General features: G+C 42.8%; 1 protein-coding gene and 1 long non-coding RNA gene across 3 annotated transcripts; both read left to right on the forward strand.

The window, feature by feature from the left end:
* The first annotated feature begins 3,873 nt into the window (after nt 1-3,873).
* Nucleotides 3,874-5,368, forward strand: LOC107833349 (uncharacterized). The gene is made up of 2 exons (XR_001659072.1): nt 3,874-4,578; nt 4,659-5,368. It is a non-coding gene; the product is annotated as an uncharacterized LOC107833349 (long non-coding RNA).
* Nucleotides 5,369-5,686: 318 nt separating this feature from the next.
* Nucleotides 5,687-7,766, forward strand: LOC103153969 (THAP domain-containing protein 1-like). 2 transcript variants are annotated; one of them, XM_016662300.1, is made up of 3 exons: nt 5,687-6,122; nt 6,996-7,188; nt 7,275-7,766. In XM_016662300.1, the coding sequence occupies exons 2-3, from the start codon at nt 7,042-7,044 to the stop codon at nt 7,593-7,595; spliced, it is 468 nt and encodes a 155-aa protein (XP_016517786.1). In that variant the 5' UTR covers nt 5,687-6,122; nt 6,996-7,041; the 3' UTR covers nt 7,596-7,766. The 2 variants fall into 2 exon arrangements, with proteins under 2 accessions (XP_016517786.1, XP_007575144.1); XM_007575082.2 differs by having other exon boundaries at nt 5,690-5,974.
* Nucleotides 7,767-14,284: the final 6,518 nt, after the last annotated feature.

Below are 14,284 nucleotides of genomic sequence, written 5' to 3' on the forward strand. Positions count from 1 at the left end.
ACAATAATCCAGGTAAAAGCAGCTCCGCAGGGGGAAAATCTGAGGAAAAACGGAGGATTGAGGAGAAAATTCCCGGTGTCAGGATTACAGGAGAAGGATTAGGAGAAGAAAAGTGGGAATAATCGTTCCTGGAGGTTAATCTGGGCGCCATGTTGTTTATTTTTCCAGATGTTTTGATGCGCAGACTGTAGCTTGAGTTTGACCTCCGGGGCTGTTTTTGTTATTTTTGTTATTTTTTATTAGTTGTCGTATTTTCGTGGCTGAGCTCCAGCAACAGCAGCGAACATGGAGAGCCTCTACAAGCGGAAAATGTTCGCCTCCATGAGGAAGACCAAGGTGGCCGCCTCCAAGAAGCGCCAGATCGGCCTTCCCGCCTCCATCCTGGACGACAGCGATGAAGGCTCGTTCTCCTCCTCCTCCTCCGGGTCCCAGTCGGACTTCCAGAGCTCCCCGGAGGAGGACAGCGAGCAGGCGGACCGGGACTGGAGCGAGTCCGGCGGGAGCTCCAGCGACGACAGCCGCTCGGTGAGCCGCAGGAAGCGCTCCTTCCTGGGGGGCGATGACAGCTCCTCTTCCTCCAGCCCCGGCGGAGAGGAGGAAGAGGAGGGCCGGAGCCAGCCGAAGAGGAGCAGCCAGCCGCGGAAGAGGAGCCGGCTGCAGAGGCAGGAGGAGTCGGACTCGGAGCAGACGGAGGAGAAGCGGAAGGAGGAGGCGGAGAAGGAGAAGCGGAGGCAGCGGCACAACAAGCTGCTGGCGCTGTCCCGGAGGATGAAGGCCCGCGTGCCCAACAGGAGGCGGAGCCGGGTCAAGCAGGTACCCCACAGCACCATGCTGCCACCACCAGGTCATGTCCAACCGCCCAGGTCCAGTTAAAGTCCACCTGCTCAACAAACTGTTGATGTTTGTGATGGTAGGACTTATAGATGGTTGCCATGGAAACTGGTTGAGATCCAATCAGGCTCCTTCGCTTCCTTAGTCCTCGCTGAGAGGCGGCCATGTTGGATGGAGGGATTAACTGGAAGCAAGGATCCATCCGTCCGTATGTGACGTCATATTAATTCCCCAGGAAGTTCTGGTTTACCAAAATAAAGTTCCTAAGCAGTCAGAAAACTTAAAATAAAACAAATAATCTCAAAAAAGTGCAACATCCATCCATCCATCCATCCATTCATTCATTCATTCATTCATTCATTCATTCATCCATTCATCCATCCATCCATTCATTCATTCATTCATTCATTCATTCATTCATCCATCCATCCATCCATCCATCCATCCATTCATCCATCCATCCATTCATTCATTCATCCATCCATCCATCCATCCATCCATCCATTCATCCATCCATCCATTCATCCATCCATCCATTCATCCATCCATCTGTTCATTCATCCATTCATCCATCCATCCATCCAGCCATCTGTTCATTCATCCATCCATCCATTCATCCTTCCATCCATTCATCCATCCATCCATGCATCCATCCATCCATCCATCCATCCAGCCATCTTTTCATTCATCCATCCATCCATTCATCCATCCATCCAGCCATCTGTTCATTCATCCATCCATCCATCCATCCATCCATCCATCCATCCATCCATCCGTTCATCTGTTCATTCATCCATTCATCCATCCATCCAGCCATCTGTTCATTCATCCATTCATCCATCCGTTCATCTGTTCATTCATCCATCCATCCATTCATCCATCCATCCAGCCATCTGTTCATTCATCCATCCATCCATCCATCCATCCAGCCATCTTTTCATTCATCCATCCATCCATTCATCCATCCATCCAGCCATCTGTTCATTCATCCATCCATCCATTCATCCATCCATCCATCCATCCATCCATCCATCCATCCATTCATCCATCCGTTCATCTGTTCATTCATCCATCCATCCATCCATCCAGCCATCTGTTCATTCATCCATCCATCCATCCATCCGTTCATCTGTTCATTCATCCATCCAGATGTTTCTAGAACCCTGGTTCTGGTTCTGTTCTGGTTCCATCCCACTAAATAAATGTTCTGATTAAACTTTTAATCTTGATTTGCTCCGTTTCCATAAAACTTTTAATGTTTAAATGTTTCTCATTTCATGGATGTAAGAAACATTTGCAGCATTTGCAATATTGTATATTTTTTTTAGAAATTAGTGTAATATTAAAGTTTTGCTCTCATTTGTAACTTAAACAGCTACTGAGGTTCTGCTGATGGAGCTTTACGCCTCCTTACCAGCAGGGGGCAGTAGGTGTTACAGCATCAGCTCATCTCTTCATCGTTTACTAATACAGTTGACAAAACTCACAACATGTCAGAAACAAACATATCAAAAATCACAACTCCTAATGTTTACAACTCACACTGGTTGGAAAGGCTCAAGAAAAGACTAAAAAATATTGAAAAATAACTAAATTACCAGAAATAATGAAAAGACGGGTAATTACATGATAAAATAAAAGAAGGATTAAAAAATAAGAGACATGTTAGGGGGCTACAAACTAAAAATCTTTAATTCATACAATTTTACTGCATTTAAATTCTGCATCTTTTTTAGACAACTTTTAAAAAAGTTCATTTTTGAGAGCATTGATTGACGGGGAGCATTTTGCATAACGACATTTATGGATAAAATATTTTGTTACAATAATCAGGACATTGACTAAAAATTCCAGATTTTTTTCTTTAATGGATAAACCGGATTAAATGTTTTGTAAGGAAACAAAATCCAAATGTATTGTTTTAGAAGACAGAAAGTTCCGAAGTTGATCCCATAAGTTTAATACTTCTTTACATTCATAAAACAAATGTTTAGTTGTTTCTAATTGAGTTGTACAAAAACCACAGTTCTCTACATTAACATTAAATCTCTCTTAAGAACTCATTTGAAGGATATATGTTATTTATCATTTTAAAATGTAGTTCTTTATGTTTGGGAGGAATTTTGACTCTCATGGATTTGTTAAAATTTTGTGAGTTGTGCTTTTTGTTCTTATTTATTGAATACTGGTTCAAAAACCTGTTGCAGCATTAATTACCTCTAATGTCCACAAACTCAGTTTGAATCTGATGGAGTCTTGGAGTAGAGAAATTAGTTAAATTGTTTTTAACTGACAAACAAAGGACATCAGGGATGCTACATAGTACTTATAATTTACCAGAAACCTTCGGTGTTTTCAGGGTTCTGACGACGACGACGAGTCCAAAGACGGCGAGGACAAAAATGGTGGAGACAAGAACGGCGGGGAAAAGAACGGCGGGGACAGACATGGAGACGACACGGAGCAGAAGGGCGGAGACGAGGGGACGAAGGACGAGGAAGAGGAGGAGGAGGAGGACAAAGAGGACGAGAAGGATTAGCCGATCCCGGGTCCGAACGTCGGAACCAAAGACTCAAACTGTCGCTTTCTTCTTCTCTGTTTTTCCTCCTGGAGTCGACGAGCCGGACCCTCACTACGGTTGTTATGGAAACGGACCCAGACAGGAAGAGGATGTTGAACGAGTTGGTTCTGATGAAGATCTGATCGGAACCAGACCGATCTGGGTCGAAGGGCGGAGCAGCTCAGTGGCGGAGCTTCATCGCCGTGACTACACTTCCCATGATGCTTTGCGGGACAGAGTCCCAGCCTCCCAGGGCTGGACCGGGACTCCAGAACTGTTTCAGAGTTCTGACCCGTTTAGGAAACGCTTTCCGGGCTTTTTGGACTCGTTTGGTCCAGAATTGCAGAACTGGACCTGGAACCAGAACCGGCTCCGGTTCCAGACCTGGAACCAGAACCAGACCAGGAACCAGAACCGGCTCCGGTTCCAGACCTTGAACCAGAACCAGACCAGGAACAGAACCGGCTCCGGTTCCAGACCTGGAACCGGAACCGGACCTGGTTCCAGACCTGGAACCAGAACCAGACCTGGAACCGGATCTGGTTCTGTCTGACCGGGTCATGTGTACATAAACCCGACTTCCTGTTCCGTTAATCAAACTGCGGCTCTCAAAGTTTCTGTCCCGGTTTTGTTCAAACCGTATTTTAGCCCGGTCCAGTTCTGCAGAACCTCGGTACCAGTATTTTGACACATCTGGATTCACTTTTTATTTGCAGATGTCGTCCAGAAAAGTTTTCCACCCCTCTGAGGTCAAGAGGTCATGACCCCAGAGATGTTCCCACAGATTAATTTCTGGGTTAATCTAATGACTTCCTGATTGGAGCTCCTGTCCAATCAGGATGGATTGTGGGAGGAGCTAAAATATGAATTCAGGCCACGATGACATCACAGAATGACATCACAGAAGGTTTGAGCCTCAGCTGGCTGCTCAGTCAGCTACATGAACAGACGTTTCCGTTTGTTCCAGCTGTTTATAACCAGCTAACCTGAGTTTTTATGATTAATCAGCATTTATTTTGATGGTTCCAGCGCAGGTCTTCCTGTGACCTTTAACCCGGAAGCCTCCTCATCATCACAGACACTGTGAAGGTATCACTTTCCATCGTTAGGCTTTCTTCAAATATGATTATGGAAACATTGCTTCAGTTCGCTCATGGGTCGCAGTGCTGCCCCCTGCAGACCCGGCGGTGCTGCCCCCTGCAGGTGCTGCCCCCTGCAGGCCGGGCAGTGCTGCCCCCTGCAGACCCGGCGGTGCTGCCCCCTGCAGGTGCTGCCCCCTGCAGGCCGGGCGGTGGAGCCCCCTGCAGGCTGGGCGGTGCATTGCAGTTTTAAACTCCATTATGTGTTTCTGACGGCTGGAACCATTTGAGAAAAACACTTAAAAATGAAATGTGAACATCTTCTGTCGCGTTTTAAAGGTGGAACATAAAAGTTTTAAACATTTTAGCGAATCTGTCGGGTGAAACCGACCTGCAGGACGTCGGATCAGATCCGATCAGCTGCAGCAAGTAAAGAAGGAAGGAACCCGGATGTTCTTCCTCCTTCATGCTTTAACATGTTGAACCTTTTAAAAAGATCAAAACTGAGTCATTTAAGGCAGAAACCTAAAAGGACTTAAAGCAAGCGGGTCGGATCCTGTTTGGTTCTGCTGCTTCTAAAGCTTCTAATTTCATATCAGCATTAATAACTAATGTAAATACCTCTTAAATACACTCTTGTACCTTTCTGTTGGTACAAGAGTATCAACAGCGCTGCGTTTGTGAGCTCGTTTAAAAACTGGACAAATCATGTCCCATACTCCTCGATTTTTCTTCTCAGTTTCTGATGTTTCAGTTTGGAGATTCATCACAGCTGGGGTCCGTCTACGGAAGCTCTTAGGGACAAACTCACTGAAACAGTTTCTACGCAGGATGTAAGCGAGTTTACTCTGGTTTTCAGTGTTTCTGTTGCTTAATAAAAACGCTTCACACCAAACCACACTTCTCTGTTTTTATTGGAAAAAATCGCTGCATGTTACAGTCAGAGGCTTTTTCAGATTGTTGCAACACTGACTGCTACTGGAGCTGCTTCCTGCCCACAGCAGCAACATCCACATTGATTCTATGAAGATACTTGGATGATGTGAGTCATAACACTTAATTTCTCTTTGGGATAAATGAAATTCTTCTGAATTGAATAAAAAAACTGACAGGATTTTAGAAATGCTTTATTGTTTAGTTGACTGTTTTGTTGGATTAGATTTGTTAGACATTATCTCACATAAAGGACAGATATTAAAATTAGTAACATCTGATCTTAGTGCGGAGGAAATATTTATTAAAGTCATAAAAAATCTTCAAAAAGTCCCTGTTTTGTGTGGAGAAGCGTCCGCCAATCACATGTAAGAACGGAGGTCAGGTGACTGGATCTTGGCCGCCATCTTTGTTACTGGCGGTGAAGCCTTGTTTGGATGGTGAAGGGGGAGAGCAGCAGAGTTTAACCCGGGAGAAGTAGCTGCTGTTTGGGCTGAAACATGGTCCAGACGTGCTCAGCGTACGGCTGTAAGAACCGGTACCACAAAGACAAAGACATCTCATTCCACAAGTAAGCGGACCGGAACCAGATCTGAGCGCCGGGAGTTGTTAGCTGCTGTCGCTGTAGCCGATAGAAACCTGCGGCCACCGCCTTAAATCGGATCGCGCTTCTATACGGCTTATTACGACAGGAATGTAGCGCAGGCGGCAACTTCATGGTGCGTTCAACTGCATCCCGTAATTAAAATAAAACGTGTAAATAATAATCAGGTAACTATAGGGCGCTTCGAGCGGTGGTCATTTTGTTTAATTAATTTTGAGTTTGAGCTCCTAAAACGTTAAAGATGTTGATAATGGTTGGTTGAATTTTATAACTATCGGTAAGTCAGGAGTGTGTATTTTACCAGGTGTGAACGCATCCTCAAGTAGGGTGTTTTTTTTGTTTATGTTTACGCTGAGCCGTAAAACTCAGTATAGATGGCCTACTGATTTTTATTTATTTATTTATTTATTTACAATTGATTTGTTTTACCGTATTTAAAGGTACTAGGCCACTTTTAATCAAATCTGTGCTTCTTACACCAATCAAACCGGAAACATGTTGTTTAGCATTCATTACAGAGAACTTGAAACACCAGTTGGTGTTTGTATAAAGTATTTACTCCATGTGAGAGAGTTATAACATTGAGACATTTAGTTTTTACAGATAAAAAACACCTCAGTGTTGCTGCAGTTTGAAAACAACAGCACTTGAAAACGTCAAAGCAGATTTAAAATGCAGTTTATGACGCACAAAGTTTTTATTTTATTCGTAAAAGATGAAAATAGGGTTATTTTATACTACATAGACAATTATTAGACTTACAAGTCTTATTTTGGAGGATTGTTTTTATTAATGAACATGTCCAGAGCTCTCAGTTAATCCAAAGTGTTAATAAATCTAAATGTGAATGTTTACGAAAGTGTGAAAAACACACGATATTCTATCCTGCTTTTAGAATTATAAACAACTTTCCAATAAACATTTCTGACGTTTAAAACGGTGACAGTCAGTGACCAACATGGCCGCCCTTCCTGTTTGGCCTGCTCAGGTTTCCTCTGGCGCGGCCGGACGTCTGCAGGAAGTGGGTGGCGGCGATGAGGAGGAGCAACTTCAAGCCCACCAAGTACAGCAACATCTGCTCCCAGCACTTCACCCAGGACTGCTTCAAGAGGGAATGCAACAACCGGGTCCTGAAGGACAATGCCGTGCCCTCACTGTTCGGCTTCGGCCTCAGCATGAAGGTCAGAGGTCACATGGGTCGGTGGTCTGTCTGATTATCCATCCATCTCATCATCTCTCCGTCTCTTTGTCTGTTTTTCTCCTCCAGGCAGAATCTCTAGAGAACCCGTTCTCCTCAGAGATCGACTTCCCGCTCCCCCTGCCGGTGACCTCTGACCCTGCGTCGGCGGAGGAGGCCGGCGGCGGCCCGGCGGCGGTGAGTGGCGACCATAACTACACGGCGGAGGACTCGGCGCAGCAGAAGCGGCGCATGGAGCAGCTGGAGGAGCAGCTGGAGCTGCTGCGGCGCAAACTGAAGACGGCGCAGCAGAAAGTCCGCCGGCAGCAGCAGCAGCTCAAGAGGCTGCGGGCGGGGCGGGGGGCGCGGGCCGGGCGTGGGCCGTACCCAAACACCTCTACCACACCCTGAAGGGGGTCCAGTGACAGAACCAGAACCAGAACCAGGGTTCCCTCTGACCAGCCAGACGGTTTGCTGGTCTGGACTTCAGGAACGTGGACGATCAGCAGCAGTGGGGCCTCCTGCACAACCAGCAGCTGCTTTATGTAAAATAATGTAAATAAATGAGGGATTTGACGATGACTTTATGTTTTTGTTCAGGCAGAACTCCAGAGTTATTCTCACATCTTCAGCTGTCTCACCAAACCTCCACATCTTTTTTATTTTGGGGTAACTTAAAGGGGGAGGAGTGGGTGGGAGGGCTGAGTAAACATGTACACCACACTTTTCAGATTTCCATTCACTACTTTACAAAGTAAAATATGAAAAATATTTTGGTTGAAATGTTGCAGGTGGGTGTGAATACTTTGAACGTTTTTACCTCTGACTGATGTTTCTGGAAAAGTAAGTGCACCCTCAGGACTTCATCATCATCATCATCCTCATGGGTCCAGCTGCTCGCCTGACCAGCAGGTGGCAGCAGAGAACTGTGAGTCAGAAATGAGTCAAGCATGAAACACAAACTGGATTTTATTCTGCAGATTTCTCCTTTAATGGAGGATAAAATCTGATGGAAGGAAGAACTGCAAGGATTCACAAAATCTGGAAGAAAAAAGGCAAATTGTGTATTTAAAAAAAAAAATCTGACCAAATTTTATTTTTCTACTAACATTAAAAGTCATTTGCAAGTAAAAATAAATCCTGCAGGTTAATATTCACATGTTGGCAGATTATTTAGAGATGTTTTTAATCTGAAATTATTCTGTCATATTATTATTATTGTTTTCATTATTTTCTAAATATTTTTATTCTCCTGGTAGTTAATTCTAATATTCTTCTCTGTTTATAATAACTACTTAATATGATTTAAGTCATTTTTATTCCAAAGCTAATGTTATTTTTTCTTATATTGATATTGATACAATAATTATTAATTCTATATTTTTAATGTCTGGACTTTTTCAAGTCACATAATCATATTTTTACTTCCTGTCCTGAAATATTAAATATTTGACTCAGTTTCATGTTTTCATCTGCAGTTAAATCTCAGTTATGATCAATCAAATCCATTTATCAGTTATTATTCATAAATCAATAAACTTTAACTGGACAGAAAATCCTGGTTCTGGTTCTGGTCCAAACCGACCCAGCAGACAGAACCGGTCTCTGTGCGTCACTGTGAGTCGCCGGTCGTCACGGTGACGCATGGCGGGCGGAGGCCGTCTGACATCAGCCTCCTGTGGGGTTAAAGGGCGTCGCCATGACACACAGTAACAACAGGCTGTCACCTCGGTGGTGTCGGAGCGGCCCGGCCGGGGCGGTTCTGGTTCTGACTCACGTCTGCGTCTGGTTCTGTCGTCATGGGAACGCCTCAGAGCGACCCGGCCGCTTCCTTCACTCCAGAAAACCTGCAGCCAGCCGGTTTGGGCCGAACCGGGTTATAAACCAAACGCTCATTTATTCCAGTCAGATTCATGATTCTAGATTTGATTTCTGTTAATCAATAAAAACACAATTATTAGATCATTTCATCAGACTCATAAAACAACATCAAGTTATTAAACTGCTTCTGTTTGCTTTTACCTGCTGCTTTACTAACTTCCTGTGGCAGCTGGCTGTGCTACCATAATAACACTATTTCTAATATTTTTTGGTTTTCTAATAAAACAAACAAAAAAACATAATTATAAATATGTTACTGTTAAAATGTCGTGATTTAAAAATCATAATTTTAAACGTTTTCTGCACATAGTGTGACTTTAATCCTGATCAATTCAACTGGAAATCACCAGAAAATATTCTAGAAATAAAAATACAAACGTGTCCGCCTTTATGCTAATGTTATATTAGCATATGATGTGGAGAAAAGCATCGTTTTTAAAATGATCCCGTTAAAGATCAAAGTTTTTACTCTTAAAAATCCAAACATGTAGAAACGAGCAGATGTGAGTCGGAGCGCTGAGCAGGAAGCTTCCTGTGACTCACCGCTAAATCTGGAAGCTAACGATAATCTGAAGGTTCAGACAGTGGAGCAAATCAAGGCGGGATTAACGGGTAAACAAACACGCATCGTTTTCTCAGGTTTGTCAGCTTTACTTCATTAATCTGCAAACAGTCAGGCTGAGGATGAGGAAGATGAAGGTGGCTCTGTGATCTGCAGGTTTCAGCTGCTGATGGAGGCTGACAGGAAGCTGAGATGCTGCTGCTAATATTTCACAATAAGAGTCCTTCAGAGACTTTTACAGATTTTAGATAGTTTACAAACAAATCTTATTCTACAAGCGGTGCTGTGGTTGGATTGCTAGGTAACGGGCGGAACTCTGCTGGGGTTGCTAGGTAACGGGCAGTGCCTGCTGATTTGTGACGTTACATTTTGGAGGGGTTTAAGTAGATCATTTAGAAACCAAAAAACTTTGAACTCATTACCAAAAACCAGCTGGGTGTTTTGTTTTTTTAGGATGTTTGTAGAAGCATTAGAAACCCGGATGTATAAAAACATCCAGAACGTGAATGTCCCATAACAGGTTGGATTTAAAGTTAAACCGGTTCCTGGTTCTCTGCTGTTCAGACCTGCTGAGGCTCCAAGCAGCATCAGGATGTTCAGACTGCGTTGGTTCAGTCATGAAATAAATGTGAAATAAATGTATCATTAATGTTTAATGTTTGAAAGGTCAGGTGACCTTCTGCTTCCTCTTCCATCTGTAGGTTCAGGAATTCGTGGTGCATTCAGGAACAACTGGAAACTCCATTTTCACAAAACTTCTTTTGGTCAAACAGAAAATGTGGATTTCCTACTGAGGGCTTGAAATTGTTGTTAAAGGCTTTTCTGGAGAAACAGTAAAGACTATAAATGTTAATGTTCAGTATTTGTTTATTCTCCACACTCAATGCCAAGCAAGTAAACAAAGGAAGAAATGAAATTGTTTACTTTTATGAAAGAATGAATATTTAGAACGTCTTCCAGCTCCAGTGCTAATCTTTACAAAATTTCGTATTTTGTAAATTTCATATTAGTATTTTTCGTAATGTTGAACATTTTTGAAGTCACATTTTCCTTCTTCCAGCCTTTTTCTGAGATTAAAGTCAAATCTACAACTTTTGGAGTTCAGAAATTTCCAAATTTTTTTCTAGAACATTTCTGAGATTTTTCCCGCCCTGTGGTTTTTCCCTCCAATCATCCTGATCATCCTGACCATCCTGACCATCCTGACCATCCTGACCCCTGTAACGAGCCTCCCGCCCGCCGTTGCCAGACAGACGGACTGAGAGGGAAAAACTCCCTGCAGCTGCTGCTGCATGAAATCAGATGAATTTATGCCGCTGCCTCTTTGTGTTCACGCTGCTGCAGAACAAGCTGAGCGGAAACTGATCACATCTGATCAGAGTTCAGGCGGCGGTGCGGCGACACGCACGTTCACGCAGCCATGGCTAATGGCGTCCGGCTAAAAATAATAATAATAACAACCAAAATGCCTCCTGGTGAGTCTGCAGCTGCTGGCCCACATCCAGAGGATTCACCATGTGAACATGGGGGTCAGCGGGCAGAAAGGCTTCATTTGACTCGTTTTCTTAATTTTCATGAATTAAAACAATAAAACTGCATTATTTAGTTATTACATTTATTTTCCGTATACCTACAATCAGTTTTTATTCTTTATTTATTGTTGGGAAAATATCTACAGCATGTCTTTAATTTACATCAGATTTTCCGCAGGTGAAGAAGCTCTCAGCGTTTCCCTCATGATTCACTGTAAAAACAAGATATTTGGTTTTATTAATAATTATTATTATGTTTTGTGTTTTTAATGGTTACTGCAGTTTTCCCCTGAACTCAGTTTGGTTTGTTGTTCACAAGCTTTTTGCACGTCTGTGTTTGTTTGGGCCACCAGGTCATCGGAGGGTTATCGCTTCCTGCCACGCATCGCCATGGTAACCGGTGCTGGAAACCTGACCTGCTCTGCAGTAAACACAGAAAAAACAGATGAAGACGATAAATGAGCCAATCATCCCGAAATCCAAACATTTCCTGGAAAAACGCAACAAGAGCAGAAACTCGGGGTTCATAAATATGATTAAGATGTTTTGTTTATGGAATATATTTCTACTTTAATTATTCAAAATAAAACAGGAATAAAAAACAAAACCATAAATAAATGGTTTAAGTTGCTCTTCAAAATATTAACCATCTGAATATGATCCAGCTCTTTTTAGTTTATTATGCAATTAATTGATGAATTGTTTGCTGCTTCAAGCTGCAGAAAGTAATTTATACAAATATTATTTTACATATTTGTTAGCTCAGCGCTGTCAATCATGCCTGAGTGCGCGCTGCTTCTCCTCATCAGACATAAACGGTTTTCCTGTAACGGTGAGTTGTTTCTCTATTAGCCGTTAGATTGATTGACAGCGCTAAGCCCCGCCTCCTGGCTCTGATTGGTTGTTTTTGGTTGAGAGCCCAGGATTTTTTAAACAAACATGTTCTTTATGAGAGTCACACCCTGCCGCTTTAAAAGAGGGAGAATAAAAAAGTAGAAACATAAAAACCTGAACTTTGAAATTTATTTTCATCAAATTATTGGAGGAAAAAATAAAAGTTCCTCTTCATCTCAGAGCCGGATCAGTTCTGGTTCCCACAGTCAGAACCTCCAGAGCCAGAACTCAACTGGACCTGGTTACTGGTTCCAGTTGGTGTTCCTGCTGGTCCTGCTGGTTCCGCTGGTTCTGCTGCCTTGGGGCTTCTGGACCGCCTCGGCCTCCTCTGCTGGTTTCCAGAGTTTCCAGGCGGTTCCGTAGTTTCAGTCGAGCGTCTGCAGATTGATCACTCCGGTTTGTGTTTAACCTACTTAGGCAGAGAGCGGCGCGCTAAGCCGAGCCCCCTGCAGGATTTAACATTTCCAACTGTCAGGACGAATTAACCGGCACTAATTCCACTTTCATCCGTGGCTGTGCGGCGCGGCGCTGCGCGGCGCTGCGCGGCGCGGCGGTGACTCACCACGACGAGCAGGAAGCTCAGATTCTTTTCAGCATCATGTTGATTAGACTCTGATCTGCTCCTGGGGGCTTCAGGCAGGAAATGGAGCATCAGGGTCGGATTTACTGAACAATTATTTCAGAAAAAGATATTATTAGATCATTTCAAGAGAAAAAAAATCAATAATTTATTCTAAACTGATCAGAAAATTTATTTTTCTTTCTTAAAAACTTAATATCATGTATGTTTTTACATTCATTTAATTATGTACCTTTTCATTAGTGGTGGGATTCTGTTAAAATGTTTAATAGTTGCAGGGTCTGTAATTAATTAAACCTAATTAATGAAAACTATATCAATAAAATCAGCAACATTTTCAATTCAAAACAATTTTAGCTGCTAAATTATTGAACAAACAAACATAATAAACAGAAAAGATTTTTATTATTTTTAATCTGTTCTTCAACCAAGAAATGTGGACTATGGTTGCTAACGTTAGCATTAGCTGCTACAAGGTTAGCATTGAGATGCTATTTTAAGCTAACTCCTATCAGCAACTTGAACACAACAGTCTTTTCCGGCGTCCAATCAGATCGAAAAGATCTGATTGGGAAAAGAGAAGCGGCTTCGTTGTTGTTGTTAGCGGATGTAGCTGTGCTAACAACGCAGCTACATTAAAACATTTTTAATGCACTAAAATCTATGAAGTTAAAGTTCCAACCCTGGTTTTTAAAAATGTAATCATAAATAAAGTCTTTCTGTAAGTGGGATTTATTGAGCAAAACTGACTTTCTGCATGTTTTTGTAAATCTGTTTGAATGAACTGATTCTAAAACCAAACACTTTAAAAAAACCTGTAGGAATTTTCTGGCAACAAGTTGATGTTTTTTAGTGTCTGGAAAATTATTTCAAAAACCTCCCTGTTATGACGTCACTGTCCCGTTACCTAGCAACCCAAGCGGAGCTCCGCCCTTCATTATGAGAAGACGATAACAGTCGGCTGGGTGAATGTTTTACAGTGTTCATTTGTTTGCAGCCATTTTCCTGTCTAAAGTGTAAACACTGAGTTGTGGGCGTGGCCAGCAGCAGCTCATTTGCATAAAAGTGACAGAAACCCTGAAATAGCTGGTTCTGAAGGAAATTCACTGAGGAAGTGAATTCTCATCATCTGAGATTGATTTTATGTAAGAACAGTAATGAACGTGTTTTTATGAGCCGTAGACGCATCCTATCGGCTTTAAAGGGAAACATTACCGTTCCCTTTAATTAAAGCCAATTACCCTCACAAAAAGCCTTTTCATTAGTTTTATGTTTTATTCTGGAAACTTGAACTTATCGCTTCTGGCTCAGCGGCCTCAGAGGTCTGAAGGAGCCGAGACGTTTTGACCCGGACGTTGAGGCTGCGCAAAGGAGAGACAGACAAAAACACACAGATTCAACCGAGATCACAGAGGTTACACCTGAAGACAGACAGAGACAGAGAGAGAGAGACAGAGAGAGACATAGAGAGACAGAGAGAGAGAGAGAGAGAAAAACAGAGAGAGAGAGAGAAACAGAGAGAGAGAGACAGAGAGAGAGACAGAGAGAGACATAGAGAGAGACAGAGAGACAGAGAGAGAGAGACATAGAGAGACAGAGAGACAGAGAGACAGAGAGACAGAGAGAGAGAGACATAGAGAGACAGAGAGAC

The sequence above is a fragment of the Poecilia formosa genome, unplaced genomic scaffold (genome assembly GCF_000485575.1).
Source record: "Poecilia formosa unplaced genomic scaffold, Poecilia_formosa-5.1.2 Scaffold368, whole genome shotgun sequence".
Classification (NCBI taxonomy): Eukaryota; Metazoa; Chordata; class Actinopteri; order Cyprinodontiformes; family Poeciliidae; genus Poecilia; species Poecilia formosa.

What these genes read in the sequence shown, in the direction of transcription:
- LOC103153969 (XM_007575082.2), top strand. Translation starts at nt 5,904, where the DNA reads ATGGTCCAGACGTGCTCAGCGTACGGCTGTAAGAACCGGTACCACAAA. An exon ending in AAAGACATCTCATTCCACAA is followed by an intron (nt 5,975 to 6,995) that starts GTAAGCGGACCG and finishes TGGCCTGCTCAG; the next exon opens with GTTTCCTCTGGCGCGGCCGG. An exon ending in GCTTCGGCCTCAGCATGAAG is followed by an intron (nt 7,189 to 7,274) that starts GTCAGAGGTCAC and finishes TTTCTCCTCCAG; the next exon opens with GCAGAATCTCTAGAGAACCC.